This window comes from Plectropomus leopardus, chromosome 21 (assembly GCF_026936395.1).
Source record: "Plectropomus leopardus strain MGB_pleo_1.0 chromosome 21, ASM2693639v1, whole genome shotgun sequence".
Lineage (NCBI taxonomy): Eukaryota > Metazoa > Chordata > Actinopteri > Perciformes > Serranidae > Plectropomus > Plectropomus leopardus.
In genome coordinates this window covers 23,133,358-23,154,678 of record NC_142196.1, presented here as the reverse complement: position 1 = coordinate 23,154,678, position 21,321 = coordinate 23,133,358, and the positions used below count along the sequence as shown (strand labels likewise).

Below are 21,321 nucleotides of genomic sequence, written 5' to 3'. Positions count from 1 at the left end.
AAATGTAAAATAAATAAATAAAAATTAAAGAAAAAGTAAGTAAAAGTAACTCAAAAATAACAATAAATTAGTCTCTCAATACTTTCCAACATTTCCTTCCCTCTCTTCATACTCCCTGTACTCTAATATATAATAATATACTAATAATAATATACTAATAATAATATACTAATATTTCTACCGATACTGATATATTTCTACTGTAAATCTTCAAAATATTTTTTTCATGTGCTTTAACATCCTGCAGAGCTGCTTCACTGCAATTTAAATTTCAGCTCATACATTCATAAGTAATCATTTTCTAAATTAAGTTTTTGCCGTTTATTGCAAGCCATCAACTAGCAAGAATCAATAGCTGCATGTTGTCAAATACAATAAACTCATTCAGTGGTGATGGTGTTTATCTAGGTGAGGGTTGTCCTTGCCAACAGGTGAGACCTGTGTGTGTGTGTGTGTTTGTTGTATTTGCATAGCCTGAAATATATAACAAGCCTACAGTTGAGTCTGGTCATTTTACCTCCTGGGCAGACAACAGATCAGTTTCATGAGGTCACTGTGGTCTGATGGCATGAAGGTGGACGGCTGCATTTGAGAAAACGTTGAGGAAAATTCTGACAGACAGGTAAGTCAAAATGCACTTCAAAATACTTCAAATAGAAGAGAAAACACGTCCAAAGACAGAAACGCACACACACACACAGGCTGAAAACTCATTCTACTTCTCTCATGATGGGTCGGATTCCTCTCAGGGAGGAGTTTTGTGTCTTTCGAGCCAATCAGGACGAGCGGAAACAGGTCAGGTAGCCGAAGAGGACCTCAGAGAGAGCGCAGGCAGGGCAGAGCAGCCACGCACGCCAGGAGGTAAGAGAGCGCACACACACACGCACACACACACACACCTTTAACTCCGTGAGATCACACTTCCCCTCTGAGCCTGTGGATGTACATCAGTGTATACAGATATACCAGCATAATCACTTCTGTGTGTGCATGTGTGTGTGTGTGTGTGCTGAGTGTGTGTGTGTTTAAGTGAGTGTCAGAGCAGAAATAGGGCAGTGATATTTTAGTCACTAAAATTAGTGTTTTGAGGACTCAAGTGTCAGAATTTGATGAAGACGCAGCAAAAATGACCACGCTTTTTATAAACATTTGTGAGTATAATATAAACAGACAGTTATTTTGATGCTTAAATGTGCCATTTTTTAAATTAAGTTTGGTCTTGCAGTTCATTTATTTCCCTCACTGAGCTACTTTAGTTGCATGTCTAAATCAGGGGACCATACTTAGTCTCCTTAAAATATACAGTTTGGTCTTTCATGCTTAAATTTTCCATTTTTTGAATGAAGGTTGGTGTAACATTTAAATAATTTCCCTCACAGGAGAATTTACTCACATGTTCAAATCAAGGATCATACTTGTCACAAACAGCCTGTTTTGTGTTTTTCAGCCTAAATGTTCATTTTGGTCTAATAGTAATTTTGGCCATATAGTTTTTCACTATAAACATCAGTGAATCTCATATAAGTAGACATTTTGCCTTTAATGCTTAAATGTTGAATTTTTTGAATGAAGTTTGGTCAAACAGTTTAATCAGCTCCCTCAATGCAGCATCTTACTGTAATTAAAGCTCGAAGAACTTTAAAAAAAGTCTTCAAATCAGAGACAATACTTATCAATGTAAATATTAGGAAATCTCATGTAAGCAGACAGCTATTTGTTTGAGTGCTTCGTGATTAAATATTTCATTTTTGAATGAAGTTTAGTCTATTTCACTGGGACATCTTACTGAAATTAAAACTTGAAAACTTTAAAAAAAATGTCCATGTCAGGGAGCATACTTGTGATTATAAACACACGTAAGTTTCATATAAACAGTTTTGTATTTCATGCTTAAATGTTTACATTTTTCAATAAAGTTTGGTCCAGCAGTTAAATTATTAGCTTCATCAGAACATCTAGCTGTAATTTAGGCGTATAAACCTTTAAAATATGTTAAAATCAAGGACCTGTCATTATAAACATTTGTGAATATAAAATAGGCAGACGTCGTTGTGTCTAAAGCATGTTATCCGTTTGGTGGTTTCACGCCCAAATCTTTTTATACGAACTTTGGTCTAGCAGTTAAATTATTTCCCTCTCACTGGACCATTTTAGTTTAAATTTTACCTTGAAAACTGTAAAAAACATTTTTGAGTATCATCTAAAGAGACAGTTTTGTCTTTAATGCTTAAAAGTTTCCTTTTTTGGTCTATTGTTTTAGTTTTTTTAGTTATTGGAACATTTCACTTCAAAAGACATGAAAAGTAAAGAGATCCCAGCGCTCGGTGCTCCTGTTTGACAATGTTTTGGTCCGTCACTCTGCGTGTCCATGTGTGGCTAAGAGAGAGAGAGTGTGTGGATAGAAAGCAGGTCCCCTCTGTGTATCACTCTGCTATTTATAGTGAGAACAAATCCCAGATATGAGAGGAATCCTTCCACCACTTACGAGGCGGAGAGAGAGAGAGAAAGTGAGAGGGCGGAGAGAGAGAGAAAGAGAGAGAGAGGAAAGAGAAGGAAAAAAGAGATGGAGAGCAGAGAGGAAACAAGTGTTTGAGAAGAGATGAACAGAAAGTCTTACTGAACAAGAGAGAGAAGTTTGAACACAAAATATTAGACGATATAGTGTTGTGCCATAAACAGGTAAGTTAGAGCTGCTTTGTTTGTGTGTGTGTGTGTGTGTGTGTGTGTGTGTGTGCATGTGAATGGCAGGTAGGTTGAGGCCATTACTATCATGTCAGTTCAGCATATTGTAGTTTTTAAAGAACAGTCTGGAAGTTTTCAGTGTATAATGGAGAAATAAAGTTGAATATATTTGTGCAAAAAGTAACATATCTTAAAGGTTAAGGATGGAAATATTCCTCATATTTTTTTTTTTTTAAATTAATAATTCCAATTAACCCTTTGAAACTTCTTGTGCTCCCTTCAGATGCCGTTTACAAGAACTTAAACCTTAAAAATTTGAGAATTATTGCCACTCAGTAATGAGACTTCATCTTTTACTGTGAATTAGATAATGATTGGGGGCCACCCAGCATCCTATCAGGGGCCAGATTTGGCTCGTGGACCGTAAGTTGAGTATCACTGATTTAAAAAAGCAGGAATAATTGTGGTTATGAGCACGTGTGTGTGTGTGAGTGTGAGTGCACATACAGTATGTGTGAAAGTGAAAGGGCTTGTGAGGCTTTGCAGCGTGGCGTCAGGAGGCAGCTGCTCCTCACGGCCAACATAAATATCATCCCCTTGTGTAAGCATGAGCGCATGTGTGTCTGAGGTTGTGTATTTTGGGGTGTACAGGTTTTTGCTCTCATGTCAAGGACAGAAAAGCTCTTACTGTATGTTGTTGCACAAACAGCACCCTGGTAACGGTATCTAAGGACTGCCATCGAACGCAGCAGCGGCTGCATGTAGCCGGAGGGCCTGAGACTCTCTCTGTGTCTTTGGTCCTCTGCTGTGAGCCACTCGTCGTAGATAAGATAAATAGGCCATGGAAACTTCTACGATTAGGAACCACTTGGGTCTGTGTTGATCTGTGAAACAGTGAAAGGGAGGGAGGAAGTAGAAAATAACAGAAAACAGGACAAGATGAAATGAGAAAGAGGGGGACAAGGTGAGAGATTTAAAGGTTTAAGATTTAAAGGCCAATTCTAGCAGATATTCTGTGCAGGATTATTATATTTTACAAAGGAAATGATGAAGGTAATCTATATTTAATAATTGTGTCAGAGAGATGTTACCTCAGCAGAAAGCTGCAGAGTTTAGACCATTACGAGACATTAAAAACAATAGCCCACAGTAACTGTTTCACCTGTCAAGCTTCTGTTTTTGCACAATGTACTGCTTCTGCACAAAGCCAGACATGTTTCAGCAGGAACTTGATTTGATATCAGGGATAAATGAGCAAGATTAGCAAGATTACATGTTCCCCAAACATTAGCATGTAGCTACATGTAGCATCGCACTTGCAGCTTGAAAATGACATAAAATTAGCATCACTTTCTTCCATGGAAAATCACCAGTTAAAGCTTTTATTCTGAACACAACATGACACGTTCACATGATCCAAATATCAAGATATTAACAACATCAGCAGCCAATATCACATCTTGTTAGTTTGCAGCTACATGTAGCATTGTATTTGTACCTGGGAAATAATAGTAATGGTTTATAGCAGCACCTTCTCCTATAAAAAACCAACAATTAAAGTTTCTAAACAAATTTTTTTACAATATGACATGTTCCAGCAGAAATACCATCTAAAATCATGGAGAAATTTCTGATGTTAGCCTGTTGCTACATGTAGCAATGTAGGTAAGTAAGTTAAGTAAGTAAGTAAGTTAAGGCTAAGTAATGTCAACACTTTAGGTAGCATGTCTGGAGTAGATAACTATAAAAAGAAATCTAGCATCAGCTTATCTTTTAAGTAGAAATAACATGGAAATAGAAAAGTCTGAAGCGTTTTTGCTCATAGGAATTACTTTCACATACAGCCTAATTATTTAAATCTTTGGTCACATTTACTGTGAAAATCCAACTTTAAAACATCATATATATAAGGCAGAAGATAAGGTCCCTTTCAAGCTAATATAGTATATGCGGGAGTTTATGTGGTTTGTTTAGATTTGCATTTAAGTCAGTGTGATCATGAACCCATTTTAAGGTCTGCCACTGCCTTTCCTGCTCAGTAAAAGAAGAGAAACTGCATTTAGATTTCCTACTTATCCTGCCGTGCAAACACCACTCTACTCACTGCAAACGTTTCTCCCTCACACACTTGAAATTGAGGCACTTTTATTTTGACATTCCCCGCTGTCTCGCTCTCATGAATGATTCAGAGAACAGTTCCTCTACCTGCTTCTCTCTGTAAGAGTCGCTAAGCAACTGAAATGCTATCCCGGCCCTTTAAAACCACAGAAACAGACTCCCAGTGCCCCCAACACACACACACACACACACACACACATGCACACAAACACACTCAAACACACACAGCTGAATGTCTGTGATCTGTGCTTCCTGCAGGTCAGTGGACTTACCAGGGGGATTATGTCCAAACCTTCGTCCAACGTTAAGGCCCTTCAGGTAAAATATTCTCATCTGTGTGCACAAAAAGGTGTGACTGTGTGTAAAACTTGACTTTAAAAACATCACACATTTTGTTTGCAACAAGAAAACAGGCTTGTGCAAGAACAAAAGTGGATAAAAGCTGGTAAAATAAAGATGTCAGGTGTTTCCACATTAAAGTATTTATTGGCAAAGGCAAATACAGAGTTCAGACTGTGCATATACAGTATCAAGGCTTTGTTAGTGCAGAGTCGTAGCGAGGCAAAGGATGAAGAGTCGTCTGTATCACTGTTTGTAAATGTGTCTGTATTCGTGTAGTAATGGCTTTGTGCGTGCATGTCAGAGAGGGTTTTTTCCGTCGTCTCTCTCTTCTCATTGTGCTCATTTTCATGTCTAACCATGGGGTGGACATCTGGACAGAGGACTTTTTTTTAAACACCAGTCCAAACATGAGGTTCTCTGTCTCAGCACTTCACCAGTTTGAGGATCACAAACAAGAACAGCAGTGCAGAATTACATCATAAATGATAATAAACATTTTCATCCAAAGAAAAAAAAAATTCTTAAAAGTTATGCGCCTAGAATACAGATACTTTTTATCTATTATATCTTTCCACATTTTCAAAAGCATATATGTCTATGTTACATTGATTTTCCAGGCATCTATTAATTTGCATTTAATCAATATAGTATTATTATTATTTTAGGTAACGCAGCTGTGTGTTAAATGTACCTGCAGAATATTACATTTCACCCAGCTGGCCACCGATGTTCGATTAGACATCGATATTTGGTTAAACTTAGGTTGTGGCGTCAGGTGATCAAAATCCAATGTCAGGACGCAAAATACCGATGACAGATGACGTTGATATTTTGTTGATGTTAAGTTATGCTAAGTAACCAAAATTTCCCAAATGTCATCATCTTGACGTAGAACAACATTTAGTCGTAAGTTAAAAAGAGAAAAACCCAACATCTGTGAAACATATTGTCAACACGCACACAACATGAAATTCTAATGTTGTTGGATACTGTACGTCTGACGTCTTTCTGAGGTCGTATTGACGTCCAGTGCAGGCTGGGAAGAGCCTTTCATATGCAACCAAAATATACATGATAACATTTATGATACCAGTGTTGGATTTTCTGTTAACGCAGAACATAACTGAATTATGATTTTGGCTGCAGTTTCACAAATGTTGGGAGTGTTTTCTCAAAGCACCAAAACGAAAATGATGTCTTAATTAAGTTGCTTAATTAAGACATAAAATAATGGAAAAGGAGGGAAACCATTTAAAAACCTGTCGTTATGCTTTTGAAAATGTTTTAATTATTTCTGGTCAAAAGGCTAAAACTTGAAACACTAGCATGGTCCTGTAACATCAAATGACCTGTGCAGAACAATTAAACTTTGCTGATGGTTTCTATGGATCCCTTTTACTCTGTGTTTTACACCCAATAACTATAAAACAGAAAACAACCACCAAACAGCTATGGGTCGCTGCCATAAAGGTTGTTAGTCGACAAATGTACCCAACCAAAAAATAAAAATCAAAGTCGGTTGAATTTTATTTGAGCTAAAATGGACTGATAGTCATAGGGCAATTCTCTGACCAATAAAGAGAAATTATCAGCTTGCTCTTTCTCGAGGACTCTGCAGCTAACCTTTAAACATTATAGGGCCAAAATCTTGCATTAATTGATTGACTGACACTTTTTTGACACCCTGCTGGCCCCGACATTGAATCATTGCATTTTCAAAATAAATGATTATTATTTTGTCAAATGCGTGTAATCAAAACTCCTGTAAAGTTTATCGGATTGATCGACACACAGCCACTCACACTCTGCAGCTCCATCTCAGCCTCCTCCCAGATTAACAGCCAGTACCATCTTTTTATAGCTCCAAACTGCGAGCAATAAAAGGTCCATTAAATTTCCTCCAAACAGCTTGTGCAGCACAGTCGAAGCATTTTGTGCCCAAATGTTTCCTGTGTGGATCCCAAAGTCCAGTATTTACTTCCCATATTCTTCAGTAACACTGCTGACTGCATAATGTATGCAGCCTCAGTGAAGACACAAAGTTTAAGTGAAAAGAGTAAAAATAACTAATTATCAGCGATCGAGGTACATTAAATCAAGTACTGTACTAAAGTAAAAATTAGTGTTGCTTGAACATGATTATTTCCATTTTTTCAGACTTTTACCTCACTGCAGTTCAGAGGTAAACATTGCATTTTCTACCCCATTATATTTATTTTACACTTAAAGCTACGCGTAACTTCACAGATTATGACACAAAACACATGATGGGTTTATAAAATATAATTCCACTGTTTTAAATTAAACTAAAATTTAAAAAAGTTAATCCATCAATTAATTAAATAATCTTTTGATAATGTAATAATTCATTAAATCATATGCGGACAAATAACAACCATTGTCTAGTTCCTGCTTCACTAATATGAGGTTCAAAGCTTTATAAAACACAACACTATTTTTACAGCATTATTTTTGAGCAACTTTACCATTAATATTTTAAGTAATTTCCATTAATAAAGTGTGCTGTCGAGGCTGTTTGGAGAAGTCTGAGGAGGTAATAAATCTCAAAGTTAAATCAAAGTTATATCATCATCATGACCTCTCAGTTCTACACTCTCTAGGAGCAGGATATAAATGATAAAATCCAACATTTTTGGAGCTTTACAGAGAGTCAAAGCATATTTCTGCATCTGCTCCATCAATTTCGACCTTTTTTTTTTTTTTAGATTTTGTCCTCCAACTTTATAGTGCAATGCTGTTTCTCTTGAGTGTCCTCTTTAACCCTTTGAGATTTAAGAAAATGGGCTTTAAAAACAATTAAAAGGCAATGAGAAGCTTCATATGAAATAACCCAAAAATTAGGATATGACCTGAAAAAGTCCTTCAAGAATAAAAAACATTTTGTGAAATAATTTTGAATATATAATTACAAGAATTATATGCCCTTTTTTTTTTTTTTTTTTTTTTTACATGTTTTCAAAAAGAAAAAAGGAAAAAATCAAATCAATTTGCTCAGATTAAATACTTGTGAAGGTGTCTGAATGCAGCACAGGAAGAGTGATCTTGATTCCGGTTTCAAAGGGTTAAAGAACGAAAAACTTAAGTACTGGGGCTATTTCAGGTGTGTAAAGGAAGAGACAAACATTTTACTTTGGTAATTCACCTTCTTGTTGATGGTTAAATAGGAAAATAAGTACCTCTCTGTCTGTGCAAACAGTTAGCCTTTAAAAAAAAATACACCAGTCAAAAAAATAAGTCATAAAAACGTATCAGTTAGTGAGGTTTGAAGGTGCTGGTAGAGGTTTATGAATGCTCGGACAGCGTCAGGCTTCCACATGTTTAAGCTAAGCTTATCCTGCTTCACTAAACAGAAAGATACGAGAGAGGTCTTCTCTAAATTTAGGGAGAAATATTCCTTTAACATTTGGTTGGAATGTCAGAAGGTGATGCCGACAACACGCTAAGCAGACGACAGTAAACGACCCCAGCCAAAGCAACACTACAGAGATACAAATCTGAGCAAACATGCTGCGAACGAGGCGACTTTCTTCCAGAACTTTTAACCTCTGGAAAAAATAAATAAAAACCCAGCGTCCTCTGTGACACACACCGCACTCCCTCTCTGTACAGCTGTACAATATGAGCTTATATACAATACAGTACAGTACAAAGCAAAAAAACACATCGAATCAAAGAGAGACAGGATGTCAGGGGCAGGCAGCGGTAACATCAAGTTAGCAGGCAGATCGCTGAGCTCTGCGTTTGTGTGAGTGTGTCTCAATTTTCATAAAGACACAATGCCCTTTTTAGGGATATGATGACAACCAGGAAGTAGTGGTCATAATCAAAACAAGGGGTTTTGTGGAAACAGCACACACTCACACACACATGCAGAGACACAGAGAAAGGAAATTTGTTTAAAGTGTTGAAAGTATCTCATTGGCTTCTTCTCGCTGTCCGTCAGGCTAATTTGAACATCCCGATGGGAGCTCTGCGTCCAGGGGCGGGACATCCTGTCAAGAGGAGAGAGGAGACAGTAGATACAGAAGAAGTAAGAAAACACAGGACACAAACAAACAAGCACACACACACACACACACACACACACACGAGAAAGTGAAAGCAAACAGCAGGTAGCTGTAGCTTCATCAAATATCAGTTTTTGTGTGAAAATTAGAAGAAATATGAATAATAATGCTTCTGTTTTTATGATTATTTCTCAGGCTCATTCACCAGACCAGACCAGTGCTGCCGCCCAGACGCCAGAGGAGAAGAAGGCGCTGCCGGGCGCCGTGAAACTGCCCGGTCCTGCCGTTAACCTATCAGAGCTGCAGAACGTCAAGAACGAACTACGATGGGTCACCAAGGATTAACATGTAGGTGGTTTTAACAAGTATGAACACCAATAACTTCTTCTCATGGCTTTAAAAATTATTATAAAATAGTTGAAAAATCAACCACTTTAATCCTTTAAATATGTATTTTTTTTGTCTTTTTAATTAAAACTAAACATGCTACTACATCAAATTAAGAAATATTTTCGATATTTATTTGATTTGCCAAAAAGTCAGCCACAGACTAATTTGGTATCAAGGAGTAGCAAACTTCTACATGAAAAAGTACTCAGTAACTCATTACATTACAGCCTACAGGTCAGAATGTGTTTTGCATAAATGTAAAAGTAAAGGAAAAAGGTGGATCCAGAACGAAATTACACATAAAGTACATTTAAATTACCCGATTATAAACAAAAATAAGACACAAACAGCACCAGCAGACTTTAGCTGTATGTCCTTTCTCAAGAGCTTCGTCATGAAAATTTGTTAACAATATACTATAACAACATTAACACACCCTGAAACTACACTGTAATAACAATCACAGCGCACAAGGCTCAGCGGGGAAAAAAACAGTCTAAATTTTCATAATATTGAGCTGTTGTTAAAGTTTCAAACTGTCAAAAACCTGAATACTTAAACCTTCACAGACGCATGATTTCCTGAAGTGCTGCTGAGTGCAGGTGCATCTAATCAACAGGTCATTTGTGTATCTATTGTCATCATTATTTGGATAGACTGAATTTCCCACCTATCCCTCACAGTAACAGCTTACGTGGAAATATTTGACACAACTCTTTTCAGTGCTGAGCAGTGCAGATGTGATCGAGCTTAAAGGGTCCAAAGAGAAAAATGCAAATCTTAACCAAACAGCCATGGAAAAAAAAAACCCAGAAAGCAAAGATAAGTTCACAAACTGAGTCACCGGCTCTTTGTGAATGATGCAAATCTAGCCCACGAAAACAGCAGATAACTATCAAACTGTACAGATACAGGTCTACAGATACAGATAAGGAAGTATTCAGACCCTTAATTAAAAGTACTAATAACATACTGGTAAATTACTCTATTACAAGTGAAAGTCCTGCATTTTAAAAAAAAAAGTGTTTTTATAGTATTAAAAAAAATGTTATGCAAATGACAAAAAGGGTCTATAAAAAAAATTGCAATAACAATTCTTCCTATTATAATTATTAAAACAATAACAACCCATGCCAATAAAAGCAAATACTATTCAAAAAATATTAGGAATTAACACAAAAATAACAGTACTTATTACAGAATTAACCACCATCAAGACATCAAAAAATAAAATAAATAAAATTAAAAGACAAACTAAAACCGATCAATTAAAATAGTGAATCCATAAATGATATTTTATATTTTATGGACTAATATCTAAACTAAAGACATTATGTCAAGATGTCTTTATAACGCTTTAATAATTGCTGAGATCAGATCCTGGATCAATGAGACTCTAATTACTTGCAGTTGTCGGCGCTCACCACAGGGGGTCACTGTGGGCTGTGCGCTCTTTGTTTGGGTCAAGCAGCGTGTGTGTTGATGCCTCTGTGTGTGGGCAGGAAGGGTTGAGTCAGGCTCTATATTTACACTTTATGGGAGTGTGTGTGTGTTTTAGAAAATGTGTGTGAGCACTGAGGGGCAGTCTGTGCTGCGACTTTCTCAGCGGGACACACAAACCACAATATCCAAACACTGTGGCTGTTCTGCCCTGCCCAAACCATGTGGGTGTGCTGTGTAGGAGATAAATGAGAAGCTGGTTCAAGTTTTAGTTATAAACATGTTTCTCTGAGGCAGAAAGAAAAAAATGCTGCACGCTTTTTCTGAGCAGGTTCACAGTGTGCATTTGCACTGTGAAAGTGATAAAATTAGTCAAAAAAGTCCGCAGCAGCAGCAGGAGGATACTGCATCTGTCTGATCTCTGAGTGGACTTTTGATAGAGACTAATTGTCTCAGTGTGCAAAGAAAGAAAAGGAGCTGCAAACACTCTAACAGCAGAGGCAAATTAAGATTGCGTATATAAAATGCTCCTAATGGAAACGCCAATTTTGAAAAAAGTCCCATTTATCGCAAAAAAAGTTTTTACACTCGCATGAGGTGGTGGTGTTTCACGTCGCCTTTGATCGGAAATAATGACAGCTAGTGCGGTGGCTGCAATAGAAAAAATGCTAATGTTTCTAACATGCTTCTTTGGATGTTATCGTGAGAGGAGAAGTCGCATAACATCACTCAATGGAAACATGATCATCTCATAATTTTGTTTTATCGCCGTCCCTTTTTTCTTTCGATCAGTTTGTTAAAAGGTTTAAACTATCCCTCTGCAAGCAACTGAAACTTGAATCGTTTTGGGCCTGTTTACGCTGATTGAGGTGTTTATATGGATCATGTTTAATCTGTTTGGGCTTTTAAATCTATTCTTATCAGATTAGGAGGCTCATTGTAAATGTGCCAACTGAGAGTGTGCAATCTGCAGTGGAAAACAAAATTCAGGCAAGAACCAAGTACCAAAAACTGAGTCAAGTCGCACCATGCAGTGAAAAAGTGGCATATGACTACAGCCGGAGTCCTTCAGATGGAAATAAACAGCGGTGAGGAGAGATCAAGACAGAGAGAAACAGAAATGGGAAAAGGTCGAGAGCGAGATAAGTGCAGGCAGAGAGCAGGTGACAGATCAGCCAGATCTTATAGGGAAGCCCGCATCAGTGAGCACAGTGACCCGGCCTTCTCCTCGCCGTCCCGGCCTTCCTGCTGTCTCTCAGGGGTCAGCAGCTCTGAGACCTGCCGATAGCAGACAGTGAAAATCCCTCACTGTGTCTTTATCTGTCTCTTTCCAACAGGATCCGCAGCCAGGCGGAGAGGAAGGCAGATAATCTTCATAGACACAGACTTGCCCACTGCCACCGAAAACTGAGCAAACCGCAAAGTAATCCCAACATGCTTCGGAAAGGAAACAATAACAGCTTTCTGTGAAGCCGACTTCTGCAGTAAATGTTCAGCGTTTAACCAAAACCACCAAGAAAGAGGCAACAATAGGTTAAAGCACTGCAAATATCTATATTTATCTTTCCATGTCCGATTATTTTGTCACTTAATCCAAAGTGAAATCATAATTGTCCAAAAAGTGAAGTATTGTCGAGATAAAAGATTCTGGCTCATTTCTGCTGCAGATAAAACTTTTCTTGGTGTGATTTGTATTGCAGTAACGTCGTATTACTTGCTTTTTTTGGACTACTTTTTAAGTCCTCTGTGGTGGGTAAATAAAGACATTTGTTGTCATACATTTAAGGAATCCACTTGACAAAAAACACAAAACTGTGATTCCCCTTCTGACTCCGTGATGATATATACACCACTGATTTATACTGAAACTTTCTATTAAATTATTCATTTCTAAATGTTGTAACAATATGCAATGATGCGATGGGACTGAAGTTCAACAGTACTACTTTTTTTGGGAGGGGGATTATGATGTTTTTCTTGTTTTATTGTAATGATTCCCAGATTCTTTTATCTTCAGGAAAATGTTGCAATAAATCAAGATGGTTCTAAAAATCTCAGGCTGTTCTATTCATTAAGTGTTGTTGTTTTTAATTTCTCCAAGACATTTTGGAATATTTGCTTTATGTAATAAGAATTTTGTGATTTTTTTTAGGCCATGCCGGTGCCATGTCTCTATGTATGGACGTGTCGGATGGTCCACCACCTGATCCAGACTGAGATAACTCAAAAACCACCGAATGTATTGACATTATTTTTTGGGAAGATAAAAAAAGGTTTCCAAAACACTAATTCTAGAAAGTTTGATAATCTCATTACTTTTCCTTTGTTTTTAACCTATGCATTGAAATATCTCAAAATCTACAAGATGGATTGCCAACGATTAGTTCACACCGCCGTCATCAGGTCAAATTTTCAATTTGTCCAAAAGAGTGCAGAAATTAGTATTTTTTTGCATTCTTGGTTGCCTCGTAGGATCAAATGCAACCCATCTTCTTTGTCTTCCTTGATGTTCCCACTTTACGACCTCAAAGCACGTGAACACAGCAAAGTTGGAAGAACGACTTCCCAACTCAGAAAATACAACCTTCCAGCATCACATGAATGCAGCATTAATCTTGTTTCCTTGTCATTTTTAAAGAAAACATCATCTTGCTGGTGAAGTTGGCAGCTGTATCAGCTAACAAAGACACCCCAAATAAGGCGACAGGACGCAAAACTAAAGTTTTTAAGGTGACATATTAAAAGGGGATTATTTCACAGTGGAGACATCATTTTCTGCCTGTGGGTGTGAGGGGACTGACAGTAACTGGAGCGTGACATAATACATGAACTAATTTAAAAAAAAAAAAAAATTATTTGGGCAAAATTAAATACCCTGAAAACTCTGACAAAAGCAAATTAAAACTTTGTGTTTACTGTGATAGAAGATGTGGCCTGGAGAGTCTTTCAGAGTCAGTTTTCACATTAGAAAATAAGCCCTGATATTTCCAGCTGTAATATCCTTGTATTATGTGCATATGTAATGGGTATTACGTGGGAGTCAGGGGCGCCTTTGTGCACCGAGTCACTTTGATCCTCCAAATCCAACTGTTTCATGAAGGAACGCCGCATTTACAGAGCACACACATGCCATCCAGCCCACGACCAGCCCCCATTACAGCAGATATCCATCATCACATCACATGTCCACGCAGACAAACACACGCAGAGCAGCTGTGGCTAAGTTTAGCCTCCATCAGGTCACGGTGGAGAGAGAGAGACACTGCTGGTGTTTTTAACAACCGTACGAGAGGATCTGACTTTGTGTGGGAAAGATTAAAAACACTCGGCAGTTTCAAAAGGCGTGAGTCTTGTTTTCCTTTTTGCCGGTAGCCTGTGTGCTGAATTTTCGACTAACATTTCCATAAAACGAATACATAGACACTGGTGGGAGAAGTTATCAAACCCTTTACTTCCGTGAAAGTATGAATACCACACTTTTAAAATAAAGCCTGATAAGTAAAAGTACTAATTGTATTTAAGGTTATACTAATTTTAACCCTTTGAAACCTAAGCTTGATTTCTTTCAAAATTGCTGGGAGAAGTTGATGAGCAACTTAACACGATAAAAAAAAAATAATAAATGAAAATGACCAGAAATAAGCCAAAGTATGAAAAAAACCCCACAATTGCTTGAAATGAGAAAAAAGGTAAATAAATAAATATATTTAAAAATAGAAAATGAATGAAAAAAAGTGCAAATAAACACCCACATATATATTTCTGAAATGTTTCTGGACGTTTTCCCCTATGTTAAAAATGAATTATTTGAGATAATTTTATCTCTCTCCTCAACTAATTTTCATTTTTCTCATCTTGTTTCCTGATTTCTTGCAAATTTAGGAAAGCACAAGAAAGCTGATGTCAACCCAGGTTTCAAAGGGTTAACTATTTTATATCCTGTTGGGTAGTTTAATTTACAGCAATCCATCATGGTCTATACGTTGTCATATGTTTGTCCTTCGAAGCACATATCTCTAAAAAGTCAACTTCTAATGGTGTCAGAAAATAAGCCCTATTTTCAACTTTGTAACGATGCATTTTCCAGCCAACTGAAGAGGGGTTTGGAGGAGTTTATTCATCTTAAAGGTCCAGTATGTGAGATGTAGGGGGATTCAGTGTCATCTAGTGGTGAGAATTGGGGATTACAACCAGCTAAAACTTCTTTGGGATAGGATTCCTCAAGTGTTGAGCATTCAGGAGGTTTTTTATTTGGGAGCTCAATTATCCACAGAGTTCACTAACTCTACAAAACAAAGGGGCCAGGTGAATTATCTGGAGACACATGGTTTTCACTGGACAGGAAGGAAATTAACTGTAAAATGAAAAGTAACTAAAGACACATGCAATGCAGTAAAAAGTGTATTATTCACCTCCAAAATGTAGTCAAAGTAGAAGTAAAAAGTTGCATAAAATGGAGCAAAGTAACTCAAATATGTACTTTAGTACAGTGTTTGAGCAAATGCACAGTTAGATTTCACCACTGCACATACACACAAACACACACTCATCTCTGAGTGTCAGCCAGCATCCCTCAGAGATCAAAACTCATGATAAAATCTGCGATGCAGAGAACGCCGTACGAAGTTGTAAATGTGCAGTAAAGCCATTCTGTGTGCATCCTGATGCATGTATCATCAGACAGAAGTATGTATCATGTATCATCAGACAGAAGTATGTATCATGTATCATCAGACAGAAGTATGTATCATGTATCATCAGACAGAAGTAACCGCACAACTGTAAAAGTTGGAAAACTTGTAGCCTGTTATTGAAAACAAATCATCACTTAAACAACAACCACTCAACCCGTCACCATTTTTATCTCTGCGTAAAAATAATAGCATGACATCAACCTGATTTTAAGGCAGTGCAGGTCACAAAGAGGTTAAATGCCTCCCAGAAGGGCACGGCTCACTCTAATACCAAATGCTCTGTGCTACTTTTGACACTTGCAAAAATCTTTTGACAGCTTGGCAGAACTTCCTTGGGTTTTGATACCTCCACTGAGCCGTGTCTGTGTTTCTATTCCTGTCCCTCAATGGCGATGAGGGGCGCAGATAGGTGCCGTGGCAACCGTGCCCTGGAATCTCGGTCCTGCAGACTGTGGCAGCTGTATTTACCGATGAGTTCATCCGCCGGGATAGACACTAACACCCTGCCAGGCTCCCTCTGTGTGTGTGTGTGTGTGTGTGTGTGTGTGTGTGTGTGTGTGTGTGTGTGTGTGTGTGTGTGTGTGTGTGTGTGTGTGTGTGTGTGTTTATCCATGCATCTGCTCGCCTGCCCGGTTGCTGTGTATGTTGGATGCATGTATTCGGGTGATACTCCCTCCCGGACGCAGAGAAAAGGGCAGTGGACGGACACAAAGCCAACAGTGCTGGGACATCACAGAAAGAGACAGGAGGCTTTGGGAAGTTTGAGCGCCAAAAGGGGGGCGGCGTGCGTGTCGGTGCCAGTTGATAGCCTTCCTATCATGGTGTCACATGAAGACGGAGCGGGACAAAAACACAGATGGAGAGACCTCGGCTGAGGACATGCACTTGACTCTTCTGCTCTCAACTTTGCTGTCTGCTCCCATCATTTCCTTCTCTTTGCTCTCACCAACCTATTATCCTGTTCTCCCGCTAACGTCAGATTCTCTTTCTGTCAAACGTTCTTTAGTGCTTTTTTGATAATCATCGCTGCTTTTTCTTCCTGCTTCAGCTTCTTCCTACCTCCCTGACGAAGCCTTTTCTCTTCAACTAATCCTCTTTTTTGACTTTCTCTCCAATATCTCCTCATCTTTTGGATGGATAGCTACTCCCTTCTCTACAGTTCCTCCCACAGAACCGGGCTCCTCTCCGGCTTCCAGCGGCTGCGCTCCCAGAGCAACATGTGTGATGTCGTCCTCGAGGCCGGCGGTGTATCCTTCCCTTGTCATCGCGCCCTTTTGGCCAGCTCAAGCGAGTATTTTTGGGCTCTGTTTGGAGAGACTACCGCCGAGAGATTAGCGGGCCGCATCAGCCTCCCGGCGCTAACACCTGAGGGTTTAGACGCCATCCTAGACTTCCTGTACTCCGGCTGGCTCAGTGTGTCGCCGTTAACACTTCCTGTCGTCCTTGAGGCTGCCAGGTACTTGCAGGTGGAGACGGCTGTTTCGATATGCGAGCGCTTCATGATTGACGGTTTAAGTGCGGAGAACTGCTGTTGCTATGCTAACCTGGCCGAGCACCATGTCCTCTCTGATGCACTTGAGGCTGCCAATCAAACCGTCGCTATGGAGATGGGGACATTGCTGCAGGAAAGCAGGGACGACCTCATAAAGCTGAATATCCAATCACTGACGGCGGTGCTGGACGCTGACGAGATACCGGGCGTCAAAGAGGTGGAGCTCATAAAGCTGGCTCTGGATTGGCTGGATGCGAACGGGCCCCTCCCCCTGCTGAAGTCAAATCTCCTGCTGAGTCGTTTGCGCTTCGGATTGGTTGCTACCTCTGAGCTCAACAATCTAAGCCACGCCCATAGAGCCATGGCCACACCTCTCATCAGAAGCCAGCTGACTCGAGCGCTGGAGTACCACCGCCTGGGTCCAGCTCAGCCAATCAGACAGAGCAAACAGACGACACTCAGAGCGTCGCCAAATCGGGTGCTGCTTGTTGGTGGAGGATCAAGTGCTGATTCGCCGGAACCACAGATGGTGGCGTTTGATCCCAGAGGCAGGAAGTTTTCAACTCTAACTTCCAGCATCCCGCTGCGGCTGAGAAACCACTGCGTGTGCTCGGTGGGAGGTTTCCTCTTCGTGATTGGAGGAGATGAAGTGAAAGAAGGAGACGAGGATGGGAAGAAGTCCATCACTGTGGCAACATCCAATCAGGTGTGGCGCTACGACCCTCGCTTTGACCACTGGGAGGCGGTGGAGTCCATGCTGGAGAGGCGGGCGCGGTTCACCTGCTGCATAGTGGAGGACGCTATTTATGCCATCGGGGGACGACACACGCAACCAGACACCAACACACACACGCCTGTAGCTTCTGTTGAATTCTACAACATGACCACAGGAGCATGGAGGCGAGGAGCAAACATGCCACGCCCCCTTTACGGCCACGCTTCTGCCGTTCTTGATAACAACATCTACGTGTCAGGTGGCAACCAGAGTGGCAGTAACCATGGTGATGACCACAGAGAGGGCAGCAGAGAGTTCCTGTTCTGGGACCTCAAAAGCCGAGTCTGGGAGAAGCGAGCGCCCATGTCCATCGCCAGGTTCAGCCACCGGCTGGCGACCGCACACGGACACATCTACGCCCTGTTGGGAATGTACGAGCCTTTCTGCGACATCGAACGATACGATCCGCAGTCAGACCACTGGACCCGCCTCCGACCGCTCCTCACAGGCTCCTTCAACTACGGGATGGTGTCGACGCCATCGGGGAATCTGCTGGTGTTTGGAGGGAGGAGGTGGAGCGATGGACGGGAGGTGATAGTGAAGAGCGTGTTGGAGTACGACACAAAGAAAGATCAATGGAGAGAGATCTGCCAGCTGCCCAGACCTCTCACTGGGACTGAGTGCACGCTGCTGCCTCTGCCAGACTAATGAGCACATGAAAGTGAAATAATTTCATTCATCGATCAAAAAAAGTCTCAAAATGCTGAGAACAGAACAAAGGTTCAAATGGTGACGTGGCAATATCATAAATTCGAAGCTCAATTTTTATGCGTTTGTCATATGAACAGCAGTGACGTTTAGAGATCTAAAACAACTGTTTTAGTCATGAAATCACTGTTTCTAGTCCCATCTCAGTAGAGGAGAACAGATGTGCATTATTCCACCAGAATATTTAGGCAAATATTTCAAGTAAGAGTTTTTGAATCCAGGGCCTACTCTATTACTACTTGACTGTTTGACATTTTGGGAAAAAGTATTATTCTTTCTCACTTAATTAGATGAGAAAATTGAAACCACTCTTAAGATTCTCACAATCACCAATATTTTCTTATTTGGTATTTGTTCTTAGGTCTATGAACACAAGAGGACTTTTGTGATGCATTTTGGGCTGACGCTATTACTAGTCCGGTACTCCATCTTCTAGACTTTCATTTGGGCATTATTGACTTTTCTTCTTCAGTTTCAGCAGTGTCATATCTTTTTATATGTACTAGCAGGTTATTTACCTTTGCTTATTAACATAAACTGGCATGTGCTTTCAACTAACAAGAACAATGGGCTTCATTTTCATAAGAATGCAATAACAATTTTAGATTATTATTTGTGAATGAGGCCCAATTTTCTCATCTAACAACTTTATTTATGCGCTTAATAAGAGACTACAAACAGAAGACAGACAGCGCTTTAAACACAAGACCTCCCATAACACCACAGACATCAGTTTTACATATCAGATTTTGTATTAATTAAATAAATCGGATGTTAATTTGTGAAGTTCGTAAGCACTTTTTCCCTTTAGATAAAGTCAATAGCAAATTCCCTGTTGGCAGTCTTTATGCTGAGCTTAGTTGACTATATTCTGGTTTTTGCTAATGGACAGAGAGGTAGGGATCTACTTATTCACCTCTTGGGAAGAATAATTTAAAAAACACATATCAAAACCACAAATAACAAGCTAAAGGGTAAATGTTGTTGTCTGTTTTGTTTGAGTTTTTTTAATTGCATGTCCCTGTCTGATCACTCACTGATCTGACAGAAAAATATGCAATTTAACTCTTTAGCTTTGTCTTTCTATCACTTAGAACAGATACAGTTATGGAGAGCTAATTACAAACATGCACCACTGAGAAGTGAAAAACATGTTTTTTTTGTCAGCGATATTCCTGTGACCGAATGTGTCAATGTTCTAAGGCGAAACATAAAACAAGAGCTAAGGAGGGAGATAAAGGGGATTTTGAGAACAATAGCGGGAGGTAAAGAGATTTAGTGGGACGAAGGTAATTCCTGAACAAATGAGTTTTCAGGAAGAGGTTGAGCCGGGCTGCGGAGGAGGCTATCACACATGAGAGGGAAAAGAGAAGAAGTCAAAACAGGAGATAAGGTGAAGAAGGTGGAGGAGGACAACTTTGAAATATAACAGCAAGGCTAAGCTGAATATTTTATGGAAGATAAAAGTTAGATGCATGTGACATTCCTGTTTATTTAGGTACTGGTGGTGAATAATTTAAGTTTTCTATAAGAAAAGCGAAGCAAGGATATCGACTGACCTTTTTTAGGTCTTGTTTTCCATCTGCACTGACAACCAAAAGGACAAAGTAGGTTAAAGCTGCAGAGCAGAAAAAGTATTAGCGGGAATCATATGCATGATTTGTGGGTAATAGCTACGTAACCTGCTGGAGTTAATTATTCATGGACTGTCGTGCTTACCTCCATTTAATCCTGAATGTGTACTGTCTGCAAAATTATTTATTTAACATGTTTTATTATGTTTCAAGGAAATACTGGATGCAAAATTGATTGGTTGCCCAATTATACCGTAGCGATTATTATAAATGAAAATACGTATGGAAAAGTTCTAAACTTAAACATAAAGGCGAAATATTTTCGATATAAATCATGGCGAGTGGATTTTTCAGTTGCTCATTACTGTCAAAACATTCAGATTTAATGCAGATTTTGTCGCAGCATTGTGCAGTTAAACATTCCTATTGGTAATTATCATGAAATAATGACTATGTAAAATAAATACTGATTTAAAAAATCACGAGCCTCTACAGAAAAATCTGAAAATAATCCATCCATAAATATATCTGTTCTATTACCATTAAGAACCAATAAAACTGAATTACAGAAGAGATGAAGTCTGTGGTGTTTGTTCACTTTATCCTCATTTAAATAATCAGTCATCTGAGCATCTTATATTAGCTTCATTATTTTTTTTTTTTTTACAACCAGCTCTTAGGACTTTTCCAAACCTGTTTTTTGTGACAGAAATGCATATTTCTTCATGACAGGTTGGGATATTTTCAGGTGTATTTGTAGTGAAAAAACTTTTTAACCATGTAACCGGGCAGTTTCAGATGAGTCTGTTGCCTCAAAAACGGGCATTTTTTCATTAACGACATGCTGGGACATATCTAGTCGTGTTTGTTGCAATAAAACTAGGTATTTTGTAATTGTATGAAAATACATTTCCAGTCATATTTGTTGAAACAAAAGAGGGTCATTTTTTTTTTTTACAAGACTTTGGGATTTTTCCAAATCTGTCTTTCTCTGATAAAACCAGGTATTTTTAATGACATGTCTGGACATTTCCAGACATGTTAACTGCAATAAAACTGGTTATTTTTCACCATTATG

General features: G+C 39.1%; 2 protein-coding genes across 4 annotated transcripts; both read left to right on the top strand.

The window, feature by feature from the left end:
• The first annotated feature begins 763 nt into the window (after window positions 1-763).
• On the top strand, window positions 764-13,054 carry smpx (small muscle protein X-linked). 3 transcript variants are annotated; one of them, XM_042510781.2, is made up of 5 exons: window positions 764-861; window positions 5,059-5,118; window positions 9,107-9,193; window positions 9,366-9,518; window positions 12,338-13,054. In XM_042510781.2, exons 2-4 carry the CDS (start codon window positions 5,083-5,085, stop codon window positions 9,513-9,515), a joined length of 273 nt encoding a protein of 90 aa, XP_042366715.1. In that variant the 5' UTR covers window positions 764-861; window positions 5,059-5,082; the 3' UTR covers window positions 9,516-9,518; window positions 12,338-13,054. The 3 variants fall into 3 exon arrangements, with proteins under 3 accessions (XP_042366715.1, XP_042366716.1, XP_042366714.1); XM_042510782.2 differs by lacking the exon at window positions 764-861 and adding an exon at window positions 1,014-1,151; XM_042510780.2 differs by lacking the exon at window positions 764-861 and adding an exon at window positions 2,520-2,679.
• Window positions 13,055-16,039: 2,985 nt separating this feature from the next.
• klhl34 (kelch-like family member 34) lies at window positions 16,040-20,616 on the top strand. The gene has a single exon (XM_042510570.2). It carries the CDS (start codon window positions 16,828-16,830, stop codon window positions 18,607-18,609), a length of 1,782 nt encoding a protein of 593 aa, XP_042366504.2. The 5' UTR covers window positions 16,040-16,827; the 3' UTR covers window positions 18,610-20,616.
• The last annotated feature ends 705 nt before the right edge of the window (window positions 20,617-21,321 follow it).